Below are 26,920 nucleotides of genomic sequence, written 5' to 3'. Positions count from 1 at the left end.
CACTATAGGAAAAAGAAGTTGGCTACTTGACTCTTGTGACTGAACTTGATTTCTCCAAGTTACTGCGGGTTCAAGTGACTGGGAAGAAAATGGGAGGTTGGTATTTAGAACTGGTTTTCAAAATTAAGGTTTTGGGTTAGAAACAGAAAGGAGAAGAAGTTGGAAAATAAAAAGACCCATAACAACCAAAGTGGACAAAAGTAATGGCAACAATAACAGACGATGAAAACAAGCGAAAAGTAGAACCTGGGAGTTGCCTAGACTCCATGGCCAGTATTCATTGAAATTCATTCAATATAAATCCTACTTCAAGAGAGTACATACAAACACACTCTCTTAATGACCAAAAAAGAAGAAACTAAACCTGCTTAAAAACTAGTACATAATTTAAATGAATGGACATAAAAAAAAAACAAGGGCAAATTACATAGAGACCCTCTGTGTTTGCAATCAATTACATTTACAACCCCTGGAAAAAATGAATTACAAACGCCCCCCTACTGTTAAGAGTTGAAAGTTATAAATGGACAGCCCTGCTGACGCAATAAGGGGGAATCTGTAATGAATTTTTTTCCAGAGGTAGTAGATATAATTGATTGCAAAAACAGGGGGTTTATATGTAATTTGCCCTAAAAACAAACACTGGCAAACACACCCACAATACATAAAAAAGAAGGGACAAATCAACGCAAAATAAGCCCAAAACTACTCAATCTTGCTTATAACTGAGTGAAGCCATTAGTTTGATTTGATCACATGAAAAAGGTCAAACCACTGCCATCTTTCATCTGGAATCTACCCGCAAGATCTTTTCAGTTATGCACCTGCATCAGATCAGGTTTGCTTTAACATAATGAATTCTGTTAGATGCTGATTTCAATTACAAAAGGAATCTTTTGTATCCTCTTCATGATCTAAACCTTAACATCTTATACCTAAAGACCACTCAAACCGGAAAATAGAAACATGCCAATTAAAACCCCACAAGATCCGACAGTATAGTACAAATGTACAATCTATTTTAACCTGTCATCACCCTAACCTTCTACATCCTTCCATAATAAGGCTTGCCTTTCCCAATATCCTTCATCGGTTCAATACACTGTTGAGTATGCAGCAACCAATGCTTTCAACCAAGTATGTCAGAGATATCATCTCTGAAAAATGGGGAACCTATAATCCTGAAAGAGACTCAAGGCAGTTTCCTGGAAAAGTTAAGGATCACAGAATGTGGAACTGGTATTTGACAGATCCATCCTTATGGAGAGAACAAAACTAGTCAACCATGAAATTAAGGAGCATCATTTTTCTCAAGTACACACAAACCAGCAGTTGTTGACATAATAGAGAGGCACAATATCAATTTGACTTTGCCAAAGTTCAGAAGCAAACTATTTCCACTGACAGGAGCTCTCTACTGTACACATGACACTAACTGATGTAAACAGGGTTGACCCCCCCAGCCCAAACCCTAAAGTGGACCCATCTAGGGCTGGCTGAACCCTAAAAGGGGTATTTGGTCAAGACAAGCCATAAAAAATTGCTGGTTCTTATTTTCAGAATTTTCTCTTTTAATTTATGAAGAGTTCAGTCAGTTTGGAAATCCAGTTTGAGTTAAATAAGAGTCCTTGAGTCTTTAGTTCCTTTTAATTCCAGCACGTGTCAATTGAAGTTTTTAATTAAACTGAATTTAACGTGTCAATTGAAGTTTTAGTAAGATAGGATTTTATTTTGGCACGTATCAATTAGAGTCCTTTGGATCTTTATTGTTTGGTGGTCAGTTGAGATTAATGTGGTGGGATCCTTATCTATAAAGGAATCCCACTTAGAGTTAGGGTATTTTAGTAGGCTATAAAAGCTTATTCTTTCTTTGTATTCCTTAAGTCTGGCTATTGAATAAGAATATTGAGTTTGAAGGGCCATGGTTCCTGTTTGTGGGGGCTATGGCGGATTTACAGCCAAGTTCTTCAACATCAGCAACCTACTCTGTCAAGCACTCTTCTTCAGAAATTCCAGCAAGCTCTCAAAGGTCTCCAAGTAAGTACAGCAATCACAACCCCTACCACCCTTCTGCCCTCCCATGGCAAGGCTCCCCTATACCTTCCCCTTCAACCTCAGCCTCCCCCAGCCCCTCCCTCCCTTTCCCCTGCCATCGCAAGTCCCTCCCCCACCCTTCCCTGTTTGCATAACACACTCATCCACTCCCCCTTGCTGCCGCAACCTGGAAGCAGCATTCCCCAGCCCCTCTCCCTCACCCCTACAATCACCCCTAACCTTAGGCAGCCCCTCCCCTAACCCCACCAGACCCACCACCCCCTCCACACCTCTTGGGCCTCTCTTTCTCTCTCTCTCTGCCTCTTCTTACTTGCAGCAGAATTAGAAAACAGAGAAGAAGAAAAAAGAAAGAAAGAAGAAAATTAAAAGAAGAAAAGCAAAAGAAAAGAAAAAAAAGGAAGATCAAGGAAGATACAGAAGAGATCCTTTTCCCTCCTCAAACCCAATTCTATTTTGAAGACCCTAATTTATACTTTTCCCAATTAATCCCTACCCATACAGGTCTGTTAATTTTTTAGGTTATCCATCATCTCATAAGAAACCATCTATTGTTCCCTAGAGTTTCCATCCAACTCCCATCTATTTCAGAGCAGTCTTTAGGTATCCCATATTGTTATTGATTTAGTTGCTAGAAGATTTTGGGCAAAACCCTAAATTTTAGGGAAATCATCTTATAAACCGTAACCCTAAAATTCAGTTTCACATCACTAACGCTTCTTATATTCAATAGTATGAAACCCTGAGTCACAAATATATAATATGGAACTTCCAACAAACAAACCCAAGGAGTGGAAAGTCCCCACAACCAAATTTCTATATACTGCTTTGGCTCCAACAATTACATTTACATTCAGTCAATCAAAAGTGTGGGAAGGAAGTAAGAAAAGCCTCATGGTTCTTTTGAACAAAATATAGAAATATTTCACAATTTTAATTAATCAAAGAGATTTATGTTTGCCTACATCAAAAAAAGTTAGTGAATCACCTCTTTATTCAACTCAAAGTAGCAATAAGTAACTACCTATAGGACAATAAGCTGCTAGGATATTTTGAGTTTGCCTTTCTGCTTTAGCAAGTAGGATTTGTAATGGCAATAGGGTGGTCATGTCGCCCACAAATCGACTACGCACTTGTATGCCATTAGTATTCGAATGAAATAACTCGTCATCCATGATCCAAATACACAAGGTCAGAAATAAAATTAATGATCACAACAGAGACCATTAAACAAGGATATTTGAAATGGGTGGCTGGTTGCTTATAAACCAAAATTATCAAATGTTGACGAGTGGTAGGGGCAAAGACAGTGGCAGACTCTGCTTTGCTTGTAGCTTTTTGCCTTGTTTCAGAACCATGTACACCAGGAGGAAGAATCCTGTGGATCTGATTCTTTTTTGGCTCCTAAGCCTCTCTGACCAGAGGTAGGGGGAGACTGGCAGAAGGTAGAAGAGGGGTGGTGAGTCGAATCCATGATAAACCCCACGAGGGGATGTTGGTACAGTAATTGCGTGGGAGAAGATTCTAGATTATTATATCTTAATTCAATAACCCAAACCAGAGACTAATTATCAGTGATCACCAACTATTTCAAAGAGACCATGCACATCACTCCCACTACATGATACACATGGAGTGATGCATACCATAGAATCAACAATTTATGCATCCAAGAGTGCATCTAGACCAATCAATGGGAAATGGATACCCAATCATTGGAGCTAATCACCAACTTTTTGTCCTTAACTATAGCAAAAGGTAACCTAGATCAACAGTTTGCAACGACTAAAAGTATAAGTTTCAATATTAACAAACATCTGCAAATAGGAATATGCCACAACCCAATGGTAAAAGTTCGAATAATACCAAACATCTCCAAATTCATATAAGAGCACCGAAACTTAAATATTGAGTCTAAATGATCATAGGCATGTCTAGATGCAATAATTCGTGTCTTTGCACAAGCACATCAGTATAAAGTAGCGTTATAGGTGGTTCTGTTATTCACTTATTAAAACGAAGAGATGCATTCTTGGTTGCAATAATGAATAATACCCAAAAAATGCAACGGCAAGTATCACAACAGCTCAATATCCATAAATTGGGTCAACTTTAGGTGATTTGAATTACTCTCAGAGTCTCAGATAAGCACACCGTATCTTTCTACATTCAGAAGAACCCATATAAACTGTCCAAAACACAGGCGATACTAAATGAAATATTCCCCACTAACCATCCCTAATAACAGAATACACTGTAAAGGAGAATGGATTTCCCACCAGAGTGATGAAAAAAGAAAATCTCACCACAGAGACCTATGTCTTTCTACGCAGACGCTTCCTCAGCTTCTTGTATTTGTGCTTGTTCATCTTCCTCTTCCTCTTCTTCTTGACGCTATCTGCCCAAACAGAAACGTCGTCACCAGACACGATATCTTCAGCATCTTGAGAAACCATCGGACCAAACCCCGTTGGAGAAACATGATTCAAACAATAACCAAACGGAAAACTTGGGTAGATCCACAAGGGATGAGAATTGGAATTGGTTGGTTTCTCTCCTTGTATAGAGGCCAATATAGGATTTGGATTAGAAAGATAATCTGGCCTGCTTTCACTAGGAGGAGTTTGATGGAGAATGAAAGAACCAGCAAAGCTTGATGGTTGAGAACGATCGAAGCTTGAGATGATTTTCAGTGCCGAAGGTCTTTTAATGAACTTCTGCAGAAACCTAGCCATCGCCGAAGAGTAAATAGCTTCACACCGTTTCGATATACATGAAGTCTACTCTTGACCTAACCGAAGCATGAGTCTGGTAGAACTCGTGACTCTGTGAAGTATTGGAAATTCACGCATCGAGTTTGGACTCGGAAATCGGAATCGGGGCCCAATTCGTCACAGCCGATTTGCATCCGGTAGGATAAGAATCGGTGCCAGACGTAACCGAAATGAAAAATGTAGGGAAATTTGTAGATATCTCCCAAAGGTATGGTGTTATTTCATTTTTATCCTAACAGTTTTCAAAATTATACATACCTCCATCTTCTTAAGTACTTTGTGTTTTTCTACCCAAAAGATAATTTGTGTTTTTAAATTTTAACCCCTCCACCAAGAGGATAAATTTATCCGTTGTACAACAACAAAGATGTAGTGTTTCCTTGAAGACCCGTGTAAAAATAAACAGAGCATGACTGAAATGGAAAAAGTGATGATGAAAAAGTTAAAAAATAGGGCATAAAACAATGAACTCTAAGCAGTTGCAGTAACCATACGATGGTGGTTACTGCAAAGTGTCAAAGTGAGAGAGACAAAGTCGTTCTCTCACCAAACACCGCCTGAACTCAACCCGCCACGCTGAACGCCCTAGCCTCCCTCCAGCCTCTCGCCGTTTGAGGCGGAGAGCTCAGCCTCGGCGGTCTCTCCGCCTCCGCCTCTCTTTTCTCCACCTCTCCTCCTCTTCCCACCTTCTTCCCCTCCCTCCTCGCTCCGCATCCGAACTTCGGTCGGCATTTTTTTTTTTTTTTCTTTTTATTTTCTCTTTCTCCGGTTTCGCCCCGATCGCGCTCTTCACCGTCTCTCTCTCCGCCTCTTGTTTTACCTTCTCTATCACCACCCCCACCCCTCTTCCGGCTTCTCCTCTCGTGCGGGTTTGAAAAAAAAAAAAAACCCTCCATCTCTCCGCTTCTCCTCTCCCGTTATCTTTGTCTCTCCACCGTGATCTTCGGTCTCCACGGATCGGTGTTTTCCTTTCTTTTTTTATTTTTCGGTTCCCTACCTCCACTACTCACTTTTTTTTTCTTTTCTTTGCTTGTCGTTTCTATCTTTCCCGTCTGCTTCAATAACCGGATCTAGGGTTTCCCCTTAGTTCGTTTGTTTGTTTTTGTAGTTTTCGTTGCGATTCACATAACAACTCCTTTGGTTGCGGTTCTTTGGTACACACACGAACAACTCCAACACCGGGTACAAGTTCTTCGTGTCGGCTTGCGTCGCCTTGCGGCGCCGGATGGGAGGTTCAAACCTTCTCCGCACTTCGTTGCTCCATTGCCACACCGTGGAGTTTTTGTCCGCCCTGCGGCGTTTTGTATGTCCCCCTATGGGTGTATGTGTCCCCCTATGTGGGTGTTTGTTTGTTTTAAGGGTTTTGTGGACGTGATCCATTTTGGGCTTGACCCAACCCTTACCCTGGATGGCCCTGTCTATTGCATGTACGGCAGTTTGGTCATTTGCCGCTCCTTGGTTCGGTCCGAACCTTGTGTACTCATGCATATGTGTTTGTACTTTTTTTAGCTATCGAATGAGTGTTTTCCATACGATGGTGGATTTCCTGTCTCCATTAAAATTTAAAAGGCGTTAAATACAAGTAACCACTGAGGTTTGCTTCTCCTCATTTTAACCTTCTGTGATCCAAGGCACATACCTCTTTTTCTTTTTTTTTTTTTTTTTTTTTTTTTGGTATAATCCAAGGCACATACCTTTTGAGCACTAAAGATGGCTAGGTTAAGATTTCTTATTCTTGGCTTGATTTAATGATGGTGGATGTGTTTTTTATTTTTTTTATTTTGCCAAAACAAACAAGTATCGATTAAATTAAATAAAAGAGTTAAGGTGGATGTTTTCATAATGCAGGTGATGCCCTTAGAACAGTAACTGGCAGAACAAACGAATGTTGGAAAAATAATGATATCATGAACAATCGTATAAGACAAATGAAGATATTCAATCATAAAAATGACAATTTATTTTAGGGATAATCAGTTAACTATATATCGAATTTCGGCGAAATTCGCCCATTTCGCCAGTGGGCAAAATAAAAATGAGGTCAAAACCGACATTTCAAAATTTCGCCGGAAAATTGACGATTTTCTTGTGAAACTATGATTTTCTGGCGAAACTTCAAAACCTTTTTTCTTCTTTTTTTCTACTGCTCTGTGAGTCTTAGGTAGATAGCAGCCGCTGCTATTTTCGAAGAGAGAAAGAGAAAGAGAAAGAGAAAGAGAAAAATGACTTGAGGCAGAAAAATGATCGATGAGAACTGTAGCGATATTCAACAACCTTAGGCGGAAAAATGACCGATGAGGGCGAGATAAGTTTCTAAGATTGGAATCTAGTAACGATTTCTATTCTTATTTCCGCTGCTATTTTCAAACCGGAGGGTGAGAAGAAGACTGCCATGTTCCGTCAGATCTTCTTCTCCCTCGCAATGATGACTCCTTAGATCTTCTGCTAACTCACAACGACGACTTGAGACTAAAGGGTCTGGTAGGAAGAGATGGAGTAGCAAAGCAGCAGATCTTCTTCTCCCTCGCAACGATGACTCCTCAGATCTTCTGCTAACTCACAACGACGACTTGAGACTAAAGGGTCTGGGAGGAAGAGATGGAGTAGCAGCCGAAGCAGCGGTCACCGACGAAGAATCACTGTCGACGGTTGTTGTCTTCTGCGAACAAACTGAACAAGCTTTTCGCCGAGATATCGGCGATATTTCGCCATTTCGCTCGGTTCGCTAGTCAGCGAACCAGGCAAAAAGAAACTAAATTTTGTTCTTTGGGGATAATTATTGTTGACCCTTTGTATTATGATTTTATTACTATTTTATCTCCTGTATTTTTTAAAATTACTAATCCAACTTTTAACTTTGTCTAAAATTACTAATGCCCCCTACTGTTAAGTTCCGCTAGTTTACTAATGATATGAAATCTATATTTTTTCCAAAATCTCAAAAATAAACTTTGCAATTATCTCTTTACTTGTTTACTCTTTTGTCAAGTTATAATACTACCCTTAATTAATTATGAGAAAAAAATTAAATTTAAATTAACTTTTCTTTTCTAAAAAAACCACTAAATGATGGAAATATTGGATTTTTCTTCTCGTAAAACAAATCCCGAATAAATAAAATATGTGATTAAATAAAACTTAAAATAGAAACTAAATATTAGAAATATCAAATGTAATTCAAAATTGAAAATCACCTAATATATGCTGACCATTATACGTGTTACCAAATTTCTTATCAATGCCAATGGAGGAGTAGTAGGATGGTTAGGAACCCGCTTCTCAGTGGAGAGGTCATGGGTTCAATTCTTGCCGGCGGCATATGTAATATCCCTATCCCCATATAAAAGCGCCTTTGTACCAAAAAAAAAAAATTTCTTATCAATTAGCATCTTATATACTAATTTGTTTGTAAAACTTCCATCATTGTGATTGTAAAAAAATTTAAATATAACATGAGAGTTTCAACAAGTGTGTGGGCCCGCCAAAGCCAAAATTAATTCTAAAATATAAGATTTTAAGGATATAATTGATATTCAATATAATTTCTATAAATGAGGGTAAGGTCATATTTTTAACTTCTTAATTTTAGTGAGGGGCAAAATAGACATTATATATTTGATGTTAACCGTCACTTAACACCATTAGAAGTGAGGGGGCAACAATGATTTCATAAAGAAAGAGGTTTGATTAGTAATAAAACCAAAGTACAAGGGGACAATAGTAATTATCCATTTATTTTATTTTGAATAGCATGAATGATCTCCTGTTAAAAGTATGGTTGTATACATCCATCTAATGATGCATAAAAGTGACGGAGTTGAAACGTGTTGTTAGTAGTCGGCCCTTTCTTTAAGGTATTTAAACGTCCCGAATAGTGCACACTGGTCAAGAATGCGTTTTCACCCCAGATCAACCCTTTCATCGCAGATGGTGCACTCTGTAATGGATGGATTAAGGGATCCTTAAAGCTATATTCACCAATCCGTTTGTTATGATACAATTTAAAGAAAATCAATGAAAAAAATATTTGCACACAAGAATAACAAACCCCTATCACCTTTGTATAGGAAAGTAAGAGATACCATCAAAGATTGTTTCCAATGGAGATATATACAGGATAGATCGCAAGCATGCTACGCTGGCAGAATTTTAAATCTAAAAGGATTTTTCAAAATAAATTGCAAATTGCCCCCATGCAGGATCGAACTACAGACCTTCAGTTTACAAGACTAACGCTCTACCACTGAGCTATAGGGGCGCTTGTTTTTAATGATTGGGTGAGATATAAAATTCCCAAAATTAGGATGTGGAACTCGCCCTTGGGGGCAAATTTGTCACAGTCGATTAACGAAAAGGCTAGCATAGTAAAACGTACTGAACTCAAAAACAAAGTTAAATAATATCGCCAAAAAATAGCTAAATATCACCTAAAAAATGTCGAATCAGCTAAAACTCAACAAAAATCATAATGAACTTGCAAAATGTAGTCGACCGTGTTCAACTTCATGGTTGAGATCCTTCTATCACTAGCGAAATCCTTGTTTTGATAGAAAAGACAGAAGAAGAAAAGAATTGAAGAAGAAGAAGATGCAAAATATACCTAAAACCCTTCCAGCTTCTATTCTTCACTTCTTCTCTTCTCTCAACGTCGGAATCACTGAAACCATTGCCTAAAATAGAAACCTTCGCCGGAACCACTGCCCTGTTTCTCCTCTTTTTATTTGTTTAAAATCTCAACGAAGAGTGAAGATGTGAAGCCAGAACCATCGCCTGAAACTTATCTGGCTATCCCACACGCAAAAAGAAGAAATATCTTCGACTCACCACTTTGAAAAATAAAAAGAGATCTGACCCACCACGTTGAAAAATAAAAAGAGAAAAAAATATCCCCTTTGACGCAACACTTTGAAAAATGAAAAGAGATTTGACACACCACTTTGAAAAATGAGAGTGATGATAGGAATGGGTTGGGATTTTGAAATTTAAAAGTGGGTGGACCCTAGGATTGCGTGTCATGATGATAGGGTATTATAAGGATTGGTTTGGGAGTCGGGTTTTGAAATTAAAATTGAATGAGGAGCGAGACTTCCGTGGTTCGCCTTTATGGTGTACCTTTATTTTTGTTCTTTGAGTTTTCAAAATTATATGTAAATCCCCACCTCTTAAATACTTTTCGTTTTTGCCTTCGAGATTTCAAAGGAACAGGATCAAGATCAATTAAGGTTTTCCCCTCTTAAATTGGTGATGCGTCCAAGATATCAAACATTGAAAATGCATCCGTCAGAGTCTCTCTAATTGCTTCTGATCTGGTCTATAGGCTTGGAGGCTTGTGCTATAGATAAATCATCTAACTGTTGGGCCTTCGGGGGCCAGGAGCGAAGTCTTTTTCTATATTAATTATATAAAAGCTCTCAGAAGATGTAATCCTGGTACGAGCAAGCTGGCTCAAATGAACCTCAGATCCAAAAAAAAAAAAAACTACTTACCCGAAACTAACTCAATCAGTGATTTGACGAACTAACATAACCTAATGATAAGCAAGTCGAAGTAGACCATACAAAGGAAAGGAAGGATCCACAACATAAGTGAAGCCAACACCTTGGCTAAGGCAGTGTAAATAGTGTTAAGTACTAGAACACAGTAAGACATTCAAAAAACACAACACAACACAACTTAGTTTTCAAATGGATCTTCTCGCTCACTCTGCAACAACTAGCTAGGGTTCTCTATAACACTTGCTTCACTTCACCAAACCTCACATTTAATTGATTGTCCGAGGCAGATCATCGATCACATCGTTCGCCCTGAAGCCAACGATACTTACACAGGAACAGATCCATCAGACGAAGATCCAGGAGCTGATTCTCGATCGAACCAGTTCGGTCAATTGCGACCTCAAAGGAAGATTCTGCAACAACACCCTCCATAGATTTAGAGTAATAAAGTCCATTTCCTCTTTGTTTTTCTCAATCGTTATTATAACGTTTCAATGGATTTGATTGATCTTGTCTAGTTGTCTGGCAAATCCTTCCATCTTTCCAGGTGGTTAGTCAGTAGCATAAGATTGACTTCTAATTTGGCATATCTACCAGTAGAGAGAGTAATCCAATTCCTTGCTTGACCAAACACCATCATAAAACTATTAATTAAGATAGAACGAAGACTTATTTCCTTAGTGGAGGGTTCGGTAGCCGTCAACCTTCTCTGATTCAAGATTGGAACATGCCATCATCTGCGGGGATGGAAGGATAAGGTCACCTTCTCACCTTTAAGTTTTGTATATATAGATACCCGTCTGCTCATTCACATCCACAATAACCAGCATAGCCCCTTTTGAGCAGTTGCAGAGCTAGATTTTTCTTCCATCAATCTCTTTACGTTTTATCCAGTAATCATGGCTACTGATGAGAGAGCTGGGGCTGAAATCATCCGAGGAAAAGAAGCCTGTGATCGATTTTCAGCGGATCTGTTGAAAGAGCTTGGGTTCCCCAGTGGTGTACTTCCCACAGGAGAGCTGGAAGAATGCGGAAGGGTGAGATCCACTGGCTTCGTGTGGTGGAAATGCAAAGCTCCCTATGAACACTACAATCCAGTGACCAAGACCAAGAACAGCTACCTTGCTGAGACCACTGCATATGTGGAAAAGGGGAAGATGAAGAAGATGACCGGATGCAAGGCCAAGACACCGTTGATGGTGTGGGTTTCTATTGTAGAGATGTACATCGATGGCGACAATATCACCTTCAAGTCATCTTTGGGAGTTGGCAAGTCCTTCCCCCTCACTGCTTTCACGGATGAAGAAGAAAAGAAGGCTTATCTCCAAAAGTAAACCCTACTTATCTACAGTTTCTCCTCGAAGGTCTTTTAATTATCAGCTATAATTTCTTATAGAATGTGTTGTATTAAGTTCCTCAACCTATGTTCTTTTGTATGATCCTTTCTTCCTGACCTAATAATACTTGAATTATAATTACCAAAAAAAAAAAAAAAAACTTTGAATTATTGTACAATTTCTTCAAGCTTTCCCCTGACAAAAAAAAAAAATAAAAAATAAAAAAAAAAAAAAATAAAAAATAAAATAAAATAAAATTAAAGCAAGAAATTAAAGAACCAATCTGTGAGAAAACTCCAATATTGATCCTTTGACTATGTATTAATCAATTTGATTGACAAGTAATCATTTTTTCTTTTTGAACGAAAAGAAAATATCATATCATATAAAAGAAGTCCAGGAGATCTGCCTGGTCGGAACAAGCGAATGGTCGATAATAAAAGAGGTGGGACGACCACCGACCGAGATAAAGATAGTTTCTTTGCACCTAAAGCAGGAATCGCAGATGATTTTGCTGCCTATTAATATATACAACTTTAACGATCAAAAGAAGTACTAAGAACTAAATTTCTGAAAGACCTTGATACCATCAGTGTATTTCCTTGGTGAACCCGGCTTGAATCGGTTGGATGGCTGTGTTCGGTTCACGCGGATTGCATCCCTATGCTTCAACTCGGGGTACTATCCTGATTTAGCACGAGACCGAGGAGTCAAATGATGCGGCCTGACCTCCTTGGCGTGAGCATCCCGCTCGGTGATGAGGTGGGTGAACATCCTCGTTGGAGATGGCTGAGGGGAGGGTGAGAGCACCGTGCATTTGCTTCGCATTAACTTGAATTGGATTAGAGTCTTATGAAAGGATTTCCCCTTGAAATATGAACCTATTCCCTGCTTTTCGGATGACCGTGGAGACCATAATGTGTCCACCCATTTCGATTCGAAGAACTTCGAAATCGGGTATGAATAAAATTCATCCATTCTTGAATTGAATTACCGAAAATTCCAACACATCTATTCTCAGGCGAGATTTGATGCTTTAGCACGATCAGTAATGCATGTGCAATTGTTTCAAAATCACGGAAATATAACAATAAGGTGAATGAGAACTCTTTCTATGGAGCAGAGGTTGATTAAGAGCAACGCACCATGACCCAATTTCCAAATAGGTTTTGATTTTTGGGAGAGTATGTATAGTCCAAATCGCCTTCCAAGTAGATGTTGAAGTGGAGGGGGACATTGTGAGTCGCTTAGCCAAATGGTAAGCGGATCTAACGAAACCCGATTTTCTAAACTCCAAATCCAAGAATCATGACTAGGTGAGTGGGTAGGGAGAGTTGCAATTTTTCTTGGGGGAGAGGGAAGTTAGTCTTTCATTCCAGAGAGCTCTCCCAATTAATTAGGTCATGACATAATTGATTCCCGAACCAAGGGGGGGGAAGTTATTCTTTTGAAGGGTAAAGAAGGGAGCCAGGGATCATTATAAATGAGTGTGTTCAAACCATTTCCCACCCTCTTCAACGCCCCTTTTTAAGATCTCTACCATTAAGAATACTATGACCCCGATTCACCCCGCTTATGATGGGCTTCAAGGATAGAGCAATTCTTGAAATACTTATCCTTAACAACCCGAGCCCATAGAGAATTTGGGTAATGAAGAAGACGCCAACTTTGCTTTGCAAGAAGTGCAGAATTGAAGCAATGAAAGTCCCTAAACCCCATACCTCCAAGCTTTTTAGGTTGACACATTTTATCCCAAGCCACCCAATGCAGCCCCCTACCAATCTCAGATTTCCACCAAAAATTCCTAACTTGTTGGTTTAGTTTCTCACAGAAGTGTTTTGGGAGTAAAAAACTAGACATCACATATTGAGGAATTGCATTTGCCACTGCCTTAATGAGAGTTTCTTTTCCGAGGGAAGATGTTGTTCTCTCCAGCCCGACAATTTGGAAGCAAATCGATCAAGGATGTATGAAAAAGTGTCTGATTTAGACCTGCCCAATAAGGATGGTATGCCTAAGTAAACTCCAAGGGATGGGGAAGCTGTGATGTGTAGGAAAGAAGAAATTGAGGTCTGGGTATGAGGTGGGGTACCCTTACTAAACATAATTGCGATTTTGCACAATTAATGTGTTGACCGGAACAAGAGCATAATCTGATAAAATTTGGTCCAAAATGGATGCATTTTCTATACTGGCTTTAGTAAAGAAAATACAGTCATCTGCAAAGAAGATATGGTTTAGTTCTAGGCCATTTCTTGACAATTTAATCCCTGGAAACCTAGGAATCGGAGGTGGAAGATAATTTCGAGCTAATGTTTCATGACACAATATAAAAATGTAAGGACTCAAAGGGCCCCCGTCAATTCCCCTCTTTGGAATGACCTTCTCAGTTAAGACCCCATTAATTTTTATGTGGTATTCAACTGTGGTTATGCATTGCATGACCCAACCAACCCATTTGTCCCCAAAACCCAAGTGGAGAAGAACCTTTTCTATGAATGACCATTCTAATTTATCATCTGCCTTGCACGATCTACCTTAATAGCCATGGACCCCTGTTTAGCCTTAGAATGTCTCGGTGGTGTAAACATTCATGAGTTAAATAGATGTTGTCGAAATGTTTCTCCCGGAACAAAAGCATTTTGAGTCTCACTCACAAGGGAAGGAAGAATTGCTTTTAATCGGTTGACAAGGCATTTTGCAATCACCTTGTAAGGTGTTGTGCATAGGCTAATTGGTCTATAGTGGGTCATTTCAGGATTTTGTTTTTTTGGGATTAAGGAAATGACCGTTCTATTTATGTTGCAAGCATAAACCCCCTATGAAAAAATGTTGCACACCTTGGGTGAAATCATCACCCAAAAGATCCCAGTTTCGTGAAAAAATCTACTAGGTAACCCATCTATTCCGGAGATTTATTCCCTTTAATCTGGAGCGAGCTCTATGAATGTCTTCAGCCGAGAGGGTTTACAAGGTCCGTTTTTGTGCAGCATTTATCGGGTGTGGTACTTTCCACGGGATGGGGTTGGGATGATTCAAAAGGTTAGTGAAATAGTTTCTTACCTCGAGTGAATGTCCGTTCATCCAAGCCATTGTCCCAGAAGACCCGAGTCCTTTTGGTTGCTTTCTGTTTCTTCACATGGAAGTAGGATGTGTTTTTATCCCCCCCAGCCATTGCACGCGGATCGCTGGTGCCATACTTTTCTTCTTGAATGAGTAGAGATTCAAGATTTTTGAAATTCTTCTCCAGCCCTTTGAGAAATAGAATCCGCAGCTTGATTCTAATTCTATTCTAACCTTTGAGATTTCCTTTTCAGAACGAAAGTGTTTTTACTCCGAGCGAAGATGTTTACCAACTTGATAGATTTTATGTTGCAGAGGAGATTGGATCCATTTGTCTCTGCTCCCCCCGCCCTGTGTGTGAGATCATGTTTCCCACTTTGTTTCATAGTGACGTACCGTTTCCTCCCATCCCCGGTCGTCCATTGGAGTGTGATCTAACCACCATAGGATACCCTGTGCTGTAGGCCTTGATAGACTTGAAAGATGTCGTTGCAATTCGGTCCATTTTCTTTGATAAGCTCCTGCCCTCTTCGTTTGTTTGACCATGAAATCGGGCCCCGGTTTGAATTTCCATGAGATTGCAATCATTGATTGTTTGCTGGAAGGCATCCAATTTCCATCGCGCTTTGGGTTTGCCACCTAATTTTTCCTCTCTTCTTAGGATTGCATTAAAATCTCCCACCAAGGAGTGTGCATTGATCTCGCTCACCGGATGAGTTCTCTCCATTCCATATATCGTCTTGCAGCTTTTTGAGCCCCATAAAAGAGAGTAACAAACCTCGCAACAGGTTTTATTAGTACATCCACTATATTTTGATTGGCTGAAGTAATTGTAAATATATACTAAATTCCGAATAGACAAATCCCACCGTTACCTTGGAATCCGACAAAACATTTCGTAAACCCCATTTTTTTATTTTATTCATCGCCTTCTCTTGGTCTCAGGCGTTAGTTTGGCCTTGCCATTCGATTTTCACAAATATTGTCTTGCCCCCCCCATTCCGGAATGCCTCTGCCCCCGTGGGCTGAATTGGCCCCCCCCCCATTCGAAGAGGAGATATTTCATTTAGAGGAGAGAAAATTCATCAGCCTTTTTAACTCTTTCACGTGCCGTTTTTAGTCTCGATGAGTTGACCTTTGGCTGAGAGTTTTGCGTTGGCAAAGCTTTAACGCGTTGATGTTCAAGCGCAGTCTCTTAAATCTTGATGAGGTGGCCGATAGATGGTTCCTTACGTTTGAGGAGACAAGGGATGGGTTCGGGCCCATTGTGAATCTCTTCAATATGCACGGAAGAAGGTTGTGGTTGGATGTGGCCTCGAGTGAAAATCATAATTGGGCTCTTGCAGTTATTGCGAAGCAAAACCGCCGGGCCCTCGAAATATTATGGGCCAAGGAGAAAGCCCCAACTCCATCATGGGCCTTGGGTGAATGGGCCTCAGAAAGTGGTGGTGAAAATCGATGGGTAGAAGAGCGGTCTACAATCGGGTCAAACCAAGAAGGTTCAGGTTCAGCAATCGAATTGCTAGAAGCCGCTGGAAGCGGTTCCCCTAGGGCGACGTGGCATAAGATTCCCCGAAAAATCCCCGAGGGTTGCCCTAAAAATCCTCCACGCCGCCCGGGCCCGACGGAATAAGCCGCAACGAGGGAGGCTTCAAGATCAAAACATCAGGAGTACTCTGCACCGGTGAGATATTCTGTGGTACTGCCGACACTAAATCGACGATTAACCGCAAGATTGGCTGAGGCACCGGAGATGGAGGGCGATGAGTTGTTGGATGGCAGAGCAGTGCGTCGACTTCAACCAAGAGAGCTTTTGCAAGTAGTCCGAGCGGGTTTCCATGGGGGGTAGAGGGAAAGGGCTTCCCATTCTGACCCAGTCACCAAACAGAGAATCGCAAATCGCGCAATCGAAGGTGAGATGTGAGGAAGGTGGGGATAACCGTTCCGATTGACATGGATTTTAGAGTACACCGAGGGGAATCATGACCGGTTCTCTGAATAGCGGGGGGGTCTTGGTATTTGAAATCAACCCAAATCGGAGAGGAATCCGTTCTCATTAGCGCATCCCCACTCTACCGCAACGGGATCCTGCGAGTGATGCAAGGATGCGGTTTCCCAATATCCTTGAGTGGTGGAGGGGTTTTGAAACCGGACTTCCCGAGAGTACTTCCAATTTGCCGTTGAATGAGTCTGTTTGGGGAAGGCGAAGGGCCCAAATATCAAACTCATCAAAGATGTATTTCTCCGGGGTAATCTTCGGGTCCCGGATCGAGAGCTATAGCACCTTTGATTAACCACGTCCTAGAGAAATGGCCATGTTGATTTCATCCCGTTCGACCTTGATCGAAGAACGTGAACCAATTTGTCGGGCTTCAAGTACTTGTTGAAGACGCCAAGCCTTGGGGGATTTAGCAACCGTTAAAGCACCGATCCCGTGAAAATGTCGCCCGACGAGCACGTCCTCTAACTCTCGAGAAACTCCGTCTTCAGATAACTAAGTTGCTTGAGGTAAAATGATTTCAATGGGTTTTGTACGTATTTTCTGTCCTCCATCGAACCCGTGAGTGGAGAAGAGCGAGATCATGTATATTTAAAATATAAGCCAACAGGTATTAAAAGGAGAGAAAGGGCATACCATTTAAAGCTAGCTACGGATTGAAGAAAGAGCTCAGCTTAATGACCTACGTATAAGGTTTGAAATAGCGTAAAAAGAGGAAAGGAAGCATAAGAGAAACTTATCCAAAAGGATGTTCCAGATGTCTCTCCATTAGAGATATCCAAATGCTCTTCGAGAGAAAGGCGGCTTCGGATCTTTGAGACCGTGTCGTAAGGAACACCCCGGCACCCTTGCCTATGGGAAGGGAAACCTCAAAGGAATATGCCCGCCGATCCGCGCTGCTGGATAGTCCACCTCAAAGGTAGAGAAACCCTACGAGGGAGCCCGGTATAGTGTCAAGTAATCATTCACTATCCCTTGAATGGTGGTTTGATCAACAACAATAGTTGCTGTTAAATATATTCAAATTTCAAATATAAAGGGACAAAAATGTTCTTTAAATTATTTAATACATTGTGTTATTATGTATATATATATATATATATATCTTTTTTTTTGAATTTTTATATTTTTCTAATCAAATAATTAATGCTTAATGACCAAGTAGTCCATTGGTGTTCAAGGATGTCCTCTGATGAAATGGAAATCTTGAAATTCCTACAAAAACCACTTTTAGAATTATAGAAATTTATTTAAGTTTATATATTGGTTGGGCCATATTATATATATATATATATATATATATATATATATATATATATATATATATATAAAATAACCTGAAGGGGCACATTGGTCGCTCCATGTTTAAAAATTGGATATACTTAACAGTAGTTATAGCCTATGGTATTAATCTAGATAGGACCTATATATAATACATTGTACTAAGAAGACTCAATATTAGTTTATGGTCTATTAAAAGAACTCACATGTAAAAACCTCAAAAATAAAAGCGAACTTGCTTGATGAAAGAATGGAAATTGGTTTTGCATATGGAAAATGGGAATTACATTAGAAGTAATGTATTTTGCATATTTAAAAATTAAAAGTACAAGTAAAAATAAAATGATGATCCTGATTTCGGTGAACGACGACATCGCATAAATAAGTATGCCTCGCCGATCCGAGTTTTGAAACGTTTACGATTAAACAAACCCGTTACAAACATCACCGAAGACTTTAAGTTCCCTCCACCTTCCTGGCTTCTGCCTTCCGGCTTCCACACTTCCAGAGTTCCAGAGTCCGTAGCAGGAGAGCACTGATCCATGGAAAAAGCCTTCGATCCCGTACACCACTTGAATTGGTTTTTCATTCTTCTTTCCTGTAATCGGATCATATATATTCAGAGGCTGATGTTCTGATTCTTGAAATTTGACAGGAGTTGATCCGTGCCATTTTTAAGCTCGTATGGGGTAGAAGAACCCTAGGTCATTTTCACTTCCACTATTTGTTCTAAATTTCCTCGCTATACTCCGCCTTTTAACCTTCTTGCTTTGTTTTCTCCTTTCTTTCTCAGCAGAACGCGAAAGGAACGAAAGTGCTGAAAATTTTGAAGGCGAGGTACATTTTCTTATCGTTTCTTGCTCTTTACCCTATCATTTAGTTAGGTTTTCTTGGTGATAAAACCCCCCTTCAGAAGCTTCCTTCTTTCGACCAATTTGTCCTTCGTGCCAAGGACAAAGCCTTCCGGGCCAACACTCTTGGCCTTTCTGGAAATATTCGAACTTACAAACCCCAGATAGTATTGAAAAATTGTCTGAATGTAGCCGCCGAAACCAGAGCTCTAGTTGGTGGGCAATTTATTATCCAATTATAGTAGAATTATCCGATTACCCTGCCAAGTGATGTTTAAAGAGAGGGAGAGGAGAGAGGGTGGGGGTTGGGTTAGGTTTGCACCTGTGTGTAGTGAGAGTGATTACAACATGAACGCTATCATGTCTGATGGTAGACCAAATTTCCTTGAAAGCCCACTGTGCCTTGGTAGATACCTTGCTCGGAGTCCAATATTTGAACTTGAATATGTGACCATCTCTGGCCACCCACAAATGCAAACAGATGAAGGAGAATTAACATGATCCTTTAGAAACCTATGTCCTTCCCAGTTCTGAAATAGACTTGCAAGTTTGGGCTCATCTTCATTCGGGGTGATGTATGTTAAGCTACTCCTAAACCAAGATACCCTGGCACAGCCCGCACAGTCTATAATGATATTGTCACTCAGTTCCCTTTTATGGCCACACCTGCTGTAATTTGGGTCTACAGAATCCTCCTTCTCTAAAGCCATGTTCATTTTGGGCACAACATTTCCAGAAGAAGGATTGAATTGTTGGTAAGGTCATATTTTAAGTTCCGAATCCTTTTCCAACCTAATGACAAAACTTGAGCCCATTCATGACTGTGAAATGAGTATGCCTGAGAGGATGGGAACTTATCTCGGTGGTAAACAAGGAGATGACGTGCCAGTTTAACTGAGAAAAATCCATTGTGTGCATTTCCCCATATAAGGGAATCTTTAGGAGGAGTTAACCTGCATTGCAGTTTCTAAACCTCCAAAGAATTAAGATAGTGATCCAACAGGTCTTCTGCCATTATCTATTGGTACTTGATTAATGAGATCTGAGACTTTAGAGACGGGACAATCTGTGGGGTTTGAGTGTTGAATTCTGAAGTTGGAAAGAGAAGGTACTCCATTGTTATTCCAGATCGCAATGTGTTCCAATCTCTTATGTGCCATGCAGAACAGAACATTTTGACCAATTAAGATGCTTTTCCAACCTCACAAGGCTTTGTTTCCTTGAGGAGCATTTGTAAAGCAGTCTTTGTAAAATTTATTGCCTTGATAAACCAGCCTATAAAAAGTATGGTTTGCTCCAAAGTCTCCACAATACTTCTGAGAGCAAATGGTTACTGCTAGTGGGATAGCAACAACCAAGCTGCCTTTTTTGGAACAACACAACCTTGTCCAAGAGATCCAATGCATCTTTTTCTCATGTGCATTGTGGCTTTAATAGAAATCTAAGATTGCATGAGATGCTAGTAAGAAAAATTGAGATGCTGCATTAGTTGACATTCAACAGCCAACTGATTTGATTAATATGTCACATGCCACATGAAATATGAGTTTGTGTTTCCATCCTTGTACTCTTTTTCGAGATTGGCAGAGAGTTCTTTGGATACTCTGATTTCCACAGGCAGTCTCGTGTATTTCAATTGGTCATCATCATAAGGCGCTTTATAGTTTGAAAGAACATTTTCTTGAACCTTATTGGAGTTTTACGATAGAAAGTAAGACCACTTGCCTTTCAATAGATGTCAAGGCTGGTTTTGAGATGAGAGATGTCTTGGAGTTGCACTTTAGAGAACATAAGGCAGTCATTGGTATATAACAAGTGAGAAATAGGACAAGCACCATTCCTGACTCTGATATGTTCCATCATTGTTATGTTCCTCACAAAATTTGAGAGTTCACGTCATTTTTCAATTTGGTTGAAGAAATCCAGTGAACAACCTCTGTACTTGCCAACTATATAGTTTTGTTGTATTTTGCATGTGGGGCATGTCCTGAAAGATTCTGCAACTCTCTTATTGCCCTTTTCTCTGATAGCATGGCATTTACTGGGCAGATCCTTTGCATTTTGTCTTTTCACTAGGACAGGTAGAATGTGTGGTTTGCAGGACAGCTAGATTGTCTGTTTCATCGAGTGACAAAATTGTGTAATTTCCAACTAAATGATACCAAATTCCAGAAGGATAGGGGTGTTCTTTCTGGCTTATGACATTTCTGTGCAAGAAAGGATGTGAATTGATAACTTTTAACTTTACTTCGCCATAAATGCAACTTCAAAGTGCTGCAGAGGACTTCCACTGTTTCACATGACCATCTTTGTAAAGCTTCATAGATAATTAGACCTCAACCTTAAAAATACAGGATCACTTGTCTGGTATAATCCCCAATTGCGACCTATATGCCATTCGTCAAATATACAGCATCAGATTCTCATGATGAATACAACTACATAAAGTCTTTTTCCCAATTAAATGGGGTCGGCTACATGGATCCTTGCCTTCCAATCAGTTCTATTTGAAACCATACTAGATATAAGTCCTAAGCTATGCATATCCTTTTTGATATTAAAATGCTTGATTTTTGCTATGCCTTCATATAAATTGCCCTGTATAACTTGTTGAAGTACTGGTTGAATTTCAATGGAACTCGTCACAATGGGTAGGAATAAGTCATCATAGAGTCTCGTATCTTTTGTTGGTGGTGTTTTGCAAGAATAAATTGAACTATAAATTTGTTTAACAATTCATACTTTTTGGTTATTTTCCAGTGGGATTATTAATTTCTAAATGCCCCTGGCCTTTTTGGACCTTAAATTTTGTCATGTCCTTTTCAGCTCATTGCGCATCATCAGCAAAAGGAATACATGTATCTGTTATTATTTCTAATTTTTGATATCTTTGTTTTGACCAATTTAGTGTTGGTAGAGACTGTACATTTCTGACCTTTCTTTTTCCTCCCTCCCTCTTAAGTTTCTTTTAACACGGAATTCTTCTTTATATTGTGTTTATGCAGTAACTGTCTTGTCCACCAATGATCACCTTGTCTACTTATGTTACTTCTATATAGTTGTTTTATTATCGCCATATTTTTTTTGGCAAAATTTATTATTGCTAGATTGGTGCTACTGAAATTACATTTACAGACTAGCCTTCAACATGTGGGTGCTTCTTTATTTGATCTCGGTATTGTTTTTGCTATGGCATTGTTCTCTCTCTCTCCCTATAATTTTCTCTCCCCCCCCACCAAAAAAAAAAAAAAGAAAAAAAAAGAAGAAAGAAAGAAAGAAAGGAGAGAGAGAGAGAGAGAGAGAGAGAGAGAGAGAGAGAGAGAGGGTCATACTAATTGCTTGATGTCATACTAATTCTTGATTGGTACAGGTAGGTGCTGCAACTTCCAAAAAGAATCGCCCAACTACCGGTATTTTGCACTTATATTTTATTTTATTTTTCTAGATGTTTCTTCTCTTAACTGGAGTTTACTAATAAGACATAATTACCAAGACAAAACAGAAGAATTAACAAGAACTCACTGGTTTTAATGGTACCAGTCACCCCCTACACAAGGTGCCCTCAGCCAGAGGCTGCCCTAAGATTCACTACTAAATACCCGAGAACCTCTTCTCACCCCTTCTCTCTATTTATAACCCCCAGCCATAGCCTCTAACTTTCTCTCCCCTGCACATGGCCTTCTCTCTTTCCCTCTCCCCCTGCACATGGCCTAGTTCCAGGGTCATGTTCAGATTCTCTTTTCATTTCACTGAGTGTATGAGGTTTTGCCTAAACATTTTAATGTTCTAGGTTTTATGCCACATGTTTGCAGTTTCTTTATGAATTGATAAATACTGTTTAAAGTGACTACCTGAGAAAGAATGTTCATACTGACTATCATTTGTGATTGTTCCCAACTAATGCAGCTAATGCAAATGCCTTGAAGCTGAGCTCTGAACTAGTCAGGCTCTTTATCACAGGTTTGTCATACTGAACCTTTCAAAGCCACTTTCTCTTGTTTTTGGAGCTTAATATTTGAGAAATTCTCCTACAGTACTAAAAATTTTCAGTTCTGTTTGCATATAGAGGCTGTGCAGCGTGCTGCTACTATTGCAGAAGCTGAGGGTGTTTACAACATAGAGACAACTCATTTGGAAAGGATACTTCCTCAACTACTTTTAGACTTTTAGGTATTCCTCAACTACTTTTGGATTTTTAGGTTCTGTTAGTTCACTGTTTCTAAAATTTCTGGAGATTGGTGCACATAACACTACTCAGATGTTTTTCATGTAACAAGATGATTTACATTTGCTAATCTAGTTTGATACCGGTTATTATTTGACCTTACTCAGCTACTTGAAATCTCCAATATATTAATTATGGATGTGAACTTGGTCTAGGCTCAGGATTGTGGTAGGAGCTTGACATACAGTATGGGTGTTTTACTATTTACTCAGGGTGTAAATGGTATTGTAAATTGATCGGCCAATCTTTGCTGGGCAGGTAGCAAATAGGCAGGTGTTTAGGTGGTCATTCTGGCTTGTTAGTTCACCATAGCATTCTTGGGATCTGGATCTAGATTGTAAATTCACCGAGTGATTAAGTATGAGATGATGTAATGGTTTAATATATGCATTTCGTCCTTTATGTTTCTTGGCTGATTATTTACCTCAAATTGCATTGTTGTGACATTATTTGTAGGTCTATTTGAAGAATACCAAGTGGGTATTCTTCAAATACCTGCTTGAATTATCACAAGGGTTGTGCCCAAATGGATCTTGTGTATGTTCTTTCTTCCACTCTCACTCGGTCACTCGCATAACAAATGAAAAATGAAAGAGAGAGTAAACACAAGGGCTTTGGGTTTTATTCGTTATTTTTGCTCTTGAACCCACAAGAATTATTCAAATCACGGACACTTATTTTTTGGTAGAAATCCAAAGCAGTAACTTGACATACTCAAGCAGGATTATAAAAGATAGAAACAACAACAACAACAACCACCATCACTTAAGGATTAGGGAAGAAGATTGCATGGAGTGTTGACCACCATGGATTGGACTCTGTAGCGGCTGTGAGTGGTAGTGGTCATAAGTGGAGGACCAGCGATGGCTATATCCAAGTCCAATGAAGAGCAGGTAGGTAGGTAGTTAATCGTTGCAGCAGCGGTACATGATAAACTTCTGCATGAGGTTGGGACAATTCTCACACTTGATGTCCTTGGGAATCCTGCCGATGTCCAGTGGCATTATTAGGCGATTGCAGTGAATCTCGGTGTCTTGCTTTTTCACATAATCATTTACTATCTCAATGCTTCCCATGTTTGGATATGTTTTCTTCAATTCAGTGTACTTCTCGAAGCATTCCAAGATTACATTTCCTTTGGCCTTGACCAAGATCTTGGATCCCTTGCAGATCACCGCCCACCCTTTCTCGCTGCTATCATATGTGAGCAAGTTCCTGATCTCCTTTATGATGTCGTCCTTTTCCTCGTCACTGGAAGCCTTAGTGATGAGTTCCATTCTAGACTGCCGTATGCTCTCCAGTCTGACCCAGAATTCGGATGCTAGTTTTTCCGAGCAGTAGGCAAGGGTTTGGTTCTGGATCTCACTGAAGTTACACTTCACTTGGTTCGTTTGGTTTCTTGCCCCCACGTACACCATCTGTATGCTGGATTCAGCCATCACTTCTCGAGCTTTTTTTGTGAATTTTATGACCCAATTGCTGTCTTCTCCTCCGTATAGGCAAATGAGTTGATTGCTATTCATCTGTCAAGATCCATGCATTTATGGACGTTATGATTCGATCATAATATCTCAACTGTGTTACTGTAGTTAGTTACTTATTAGTTTGTTTTAGCTAGCTTACCCATTTGAGAACTTCTTTTCCTTCCTCAATGCTTTGGAACAGGAGTTGAAGTCCCCATGTCGCTCCAACCCAGCACTCTTCCACCGTCTTGACAGTGACAGAGAGATCAACAGTAGTGCTACTGCCTGCTGAGACCCTTATATTGTTGAAAGCATTCTTGCTGATGAGTTTGCCCTTTGGATTCAACACCACAAGAATGGGGCTGTTGTTGAAATGCCACACCTTTTGGATGTACTCAACCACCGCCTGGTTGATGGAGCAGTCGTCGTGCACAAGGTACCAGGGCAGCTTGTTTGCTCTCACCATCTCCTCAAATTTTTCCCTTCGGGCTTTCGGAGTCTTCCCCATTGAAAAACACACCATTTCGTAGTCAGACACTTGTTTTGTATTCTTGTACATCTCAACCAGAATCCCGATCTCTTCTGCGTCGAAAGTCAGCTCCCATGATACCAGTAATAACACATTTTTCTTCGCTACCACTTCGACGCTGAACCTTTCCTGGGTGCTGATTTTGAAAAGTGGTGGTTGATTATCTTTAGCCTCAATTAATGCCTTGAGAATCATGATGTTGTCAGTTTGGGTCTTTTGGAAGAGTAGATCAAGCTTTTGATAATAGTCGAATATTTTCTTCCTTCCTGTAGGCAGCATCAGCGTAAGATGGAAGCGTGAAGAAAAAAGAACAAGAAAAAGGCAAGGTATGCATAAATTGATTCAGCTCGATGAACGCTAGCTGGGGTTCCTTATTAATTTCCTTAACATGGAAGATCTTTACATAATTAATCAAGTTTTCTACTCACCAATGTATTGTTTGTAACGATCGAGTTCTACTTGAATTTGCTGGTTACTCGCATTAAGTTTCTCTATCAATTTGCACAGTTCTTTATCCTCATCATGCGATGGAGTGTACCTGAAATTTGTTAAAAACAATTTGCATGTACATTAGTAGAAATTCAGATTTATTATTGATCAATCCATGCAGTCCTTCATGACAATCGAAGAAGATACGATATTAACATCAAAGAGAGGAATGGGTAATATTATTCATACTCGTGACCCAAGCCAAGGAAGCCGAAGATATGGGGCACACAGGCAACGACGCCCCTGATGGTCCAGTAAACCGTAGTTTGTGTGATTCTCAAGCTTAGGGAGTTTTCAGGTGGCAGCACCTTGCGGGCATTGATGAAGTTATCAGTCAGGTTGACCATGGTCTGGATAAGTTCTCCCAGCATCTGTAGAGGCATCAATTTATCCGTTCCTACCGCCCCAAGCGAGAAGAAGAACCCACCATAGGAGACCGCGAAGGCGGCCATGACTAGAACCACCTTCGCCTCCCAGGAATAGCTCGAGAGCATTTCAATCAGTTCAGATACCGGATTCTCATCCCCTCCTTCGCTAGTGCACTTGCATGATATCTGTTATCAATATAATGTGAAGTTTAGATTTAGTTGGTATAAATAACATTGAGAAATGATGCATATTAAAACATTAATGGGAGATTAACTGATTTTTTCCATAAGAATGATAACCTAAAATAAAAGATTATAGTAAAAGATTTACCTAGAAGATTTCAATAAGTAAGAAAATTACTACTCTAGATTACAACGAATTGAATTATTATAATTAGTAATCTACCTAAAATGCAAGATATTTTGATATACTTATATTACAATAAATGATTTCTAATAATGAAGATATGTAGAATAATATCAATAAATTTCTTAATATCCTGTTTTTATTTTTATTTTTTATGAACGCAGTTCTATTACCAAAAAAAAACAAGGGCCAATCAGTTTTTCTCGTATCAGATTAATTAACTAACCTTGCAGGAGATCTTGTGTATGTCTTTAGCCAATCCTTCGAAAATCTTGTCTGAAGAAATCTTCTTTTTCAAGCTTTCCATAGCATACCGGACCTGCATTATGTATAAAATTATTGACTAAAACTTAGCATGTGCTAGATTACTACTAATATATATGCATGACGTACTGGATCAATGTGGTCATCTTTGCAAATGGTGGTGGAGGAAAGCTTGAGGATGTCACTGATGAGTTCGCGTAGTGGCTCCACCTCCACCACACGAGAGGCGTGAGCGTCGCTGTTCTCGATCAGTTTTCTAAGCATCTTATCGTCATCTTCGTCGGTGAACATGAAGTGTTCTTTCCTTATCAGCATCAAAAACTGATCCATTTTTCTTTCTTTCTTTCTCTCTTGTTGGAACTG

The 26,920-nt window shown here is 39.7% G+C and overlaps 3 protein-coding genes and 1 non-coding gene across 10 annotated transcripts; 2 read left to right on the top strand and 2 right to left on the bottom strand.

The window, feature by feature from the left end:
- Window positions 1-9,012: 9,012 nt before the first annotated feature.
- On the bottom strand, window positions 9,013-9,084 carry TRNAT-UGU (transfer RNA threonine (anticodon UGU)). The gene has a single exon. It is a non-coding gene; the product is annotated as a tRNA-Thr (tRNA).
- A 2,136-nt stretch (window positions 9,085-11,220) lies between these two features.
- Window positions 11,221-11,655, top strand: LOC149007213 (uncharacterized). The gene has a single exon (XM_089167027.1). The coding sequence runs from the start codon at window positions 11,221-11,223 to the stop codon at window positions 11,653-11,655; it is 435 nt and encodes a 144-aa protein (XP_089023153.1).
- Window positions 11,656-18,403: 6,748 nt separating this feature from the next.
- On the top strand, window positions 18,404-25,788 carry LOC149007212 (centromere protein X). Of its 7 annotated transcripts, XR_016175235.1 has the most exons (8): window positions 18,404-18,564; window positions 18,657-18,705; window positions 18,798-18,838; window positions 22,223-22,262; window positions 22,759-22,812; window positions 22,919-23,022; window positions 24,743-24,976; window positions 25,342-25,417. XR_016175235.1 is itself a non-coding variant. In XM_089166829.1 (7 exons), the coding sequence occupies exons 1-6, from the start codon at window positions 18,544-18,546 to the stop codon at window positions 23,020-23,022; spliced, it is 309 nt and encodes a 102-aa protein (XP_089022955.1). In that variant the 5' UTR covers window positions 18,404-18,543; the 3' UTR covers window positions 25,342-25,788. The 7 variants fall into 7 exon arrangements, 6 of the variants coding, with proteins under 6 accessions (XP_089022955.1, XP_089022957.1, XP_089022959.1 ...); XM_089166829.1 differs by lacking the exon at window positions 24,743-24,976 and having other exon boundaries at window positions 25,342-25,788; XM_089166831.1 differs by lacking the exon at window positions 25,342-25,417 and having other exon boundaries at window positions 24,743-25,053.
- On the bottom strand, window positions 23,811-26,088 carry LOC149007211 (protein SIEVE ELEMENT OCCLUSION A-like). Its single transcript, XM_089166826.1, has 4 exons — window positions 25,748-26,088; window positions 25,498-25,607; window positions 24,701-25,335; window positions 23,811-24,600 (listed from the first exon to the last, which is right to left on the bottom strand). The coding sequence occupies exons 1-4, from the start codon at window positions 26,050-26,052 to the stop codon at window positions 23,983-23,985; spliced, it is 1,668 nt and encodes a 555-aa protein (XP_089022952.1). The 5' UTR covers window positions 26,053-26,088; the 3' UTR covers window positions 23,811-23,982.
- Window positions 26,089-26,920: the final 832 nt, after the last annotated feature.

Source organism: Hakea prostrata, chromosome 8 (genome assembly GCF_041222555.1).
Source record: "Hakea prostrata isolate BN-2017 chromosome 8, UWA_Hpros_2, whole genome shotgun sequence".
In the NCBI taxonomy this organism is placed as follows: domain Eukaryota; kingdom Viridiplantae; phylum Streptophyta; class Magnoliopsida; order Proteales; family Proteaceae; genus Hakea; species Hakea prostrata.
The sequence above is the reverse complement of the archived record's forward strand: the minus strand, read 5'-3'. Positions and strand labels throughout refer to the sequence as shown.

Excerpts from the sequence above, each read along its gene's own strand:
- LOC149007213 (XM_089167027.1), top strand. The coding sequence starts at position 11,221 with ATGGCTACTGATGAGAGAGCTGGGGCTGAAATCATCCGAGGAAAAGAA.
- LOC149007212 (XM_089166829.1), top strand. The coding sequence starts at position 18,544 with ATGGAAAAAGCCTTCGATCCC. Across the intron at positions 22,263-22,758 it reads AAAGAATCGCCCAACTACCG|CTAATGCAAATGCCTTGAAG; the intron begins GTATTTTGCACT and ends CAACTAATGCAG. Across the intron at positions 22,813-22,918 it reads AGTCAGGCTCTTTATCACAG|AGGCTGTGCAGCGTGCTGCT; the intron begins GTTTGTCATACT and ends GTTTGCATATAG.
- LOC149007211 (XM_089166826.1), bottom strand. The coding sequence starts at position 26,052 with ATGCTCTCGAGCTATTCCTGGGAGGCGAAGGTGGTTCTAGTCATGGCC. Across the intron at positions 25,608-25,747 it reads TTCCTTGGCTTGGGTCACGA|GTACACTCCATCGCATGATG; the intron begins GTATGAATAATA and ends AACAAATTTCAG. Across the intron at positions 24,601-24,700 it reads GAAAAGAAGTTCTCAAATGG|ATGAATAGCAATCAACTCAT; the intron begins GTAAGCTAGCTA and ends GGATCTTGACAG.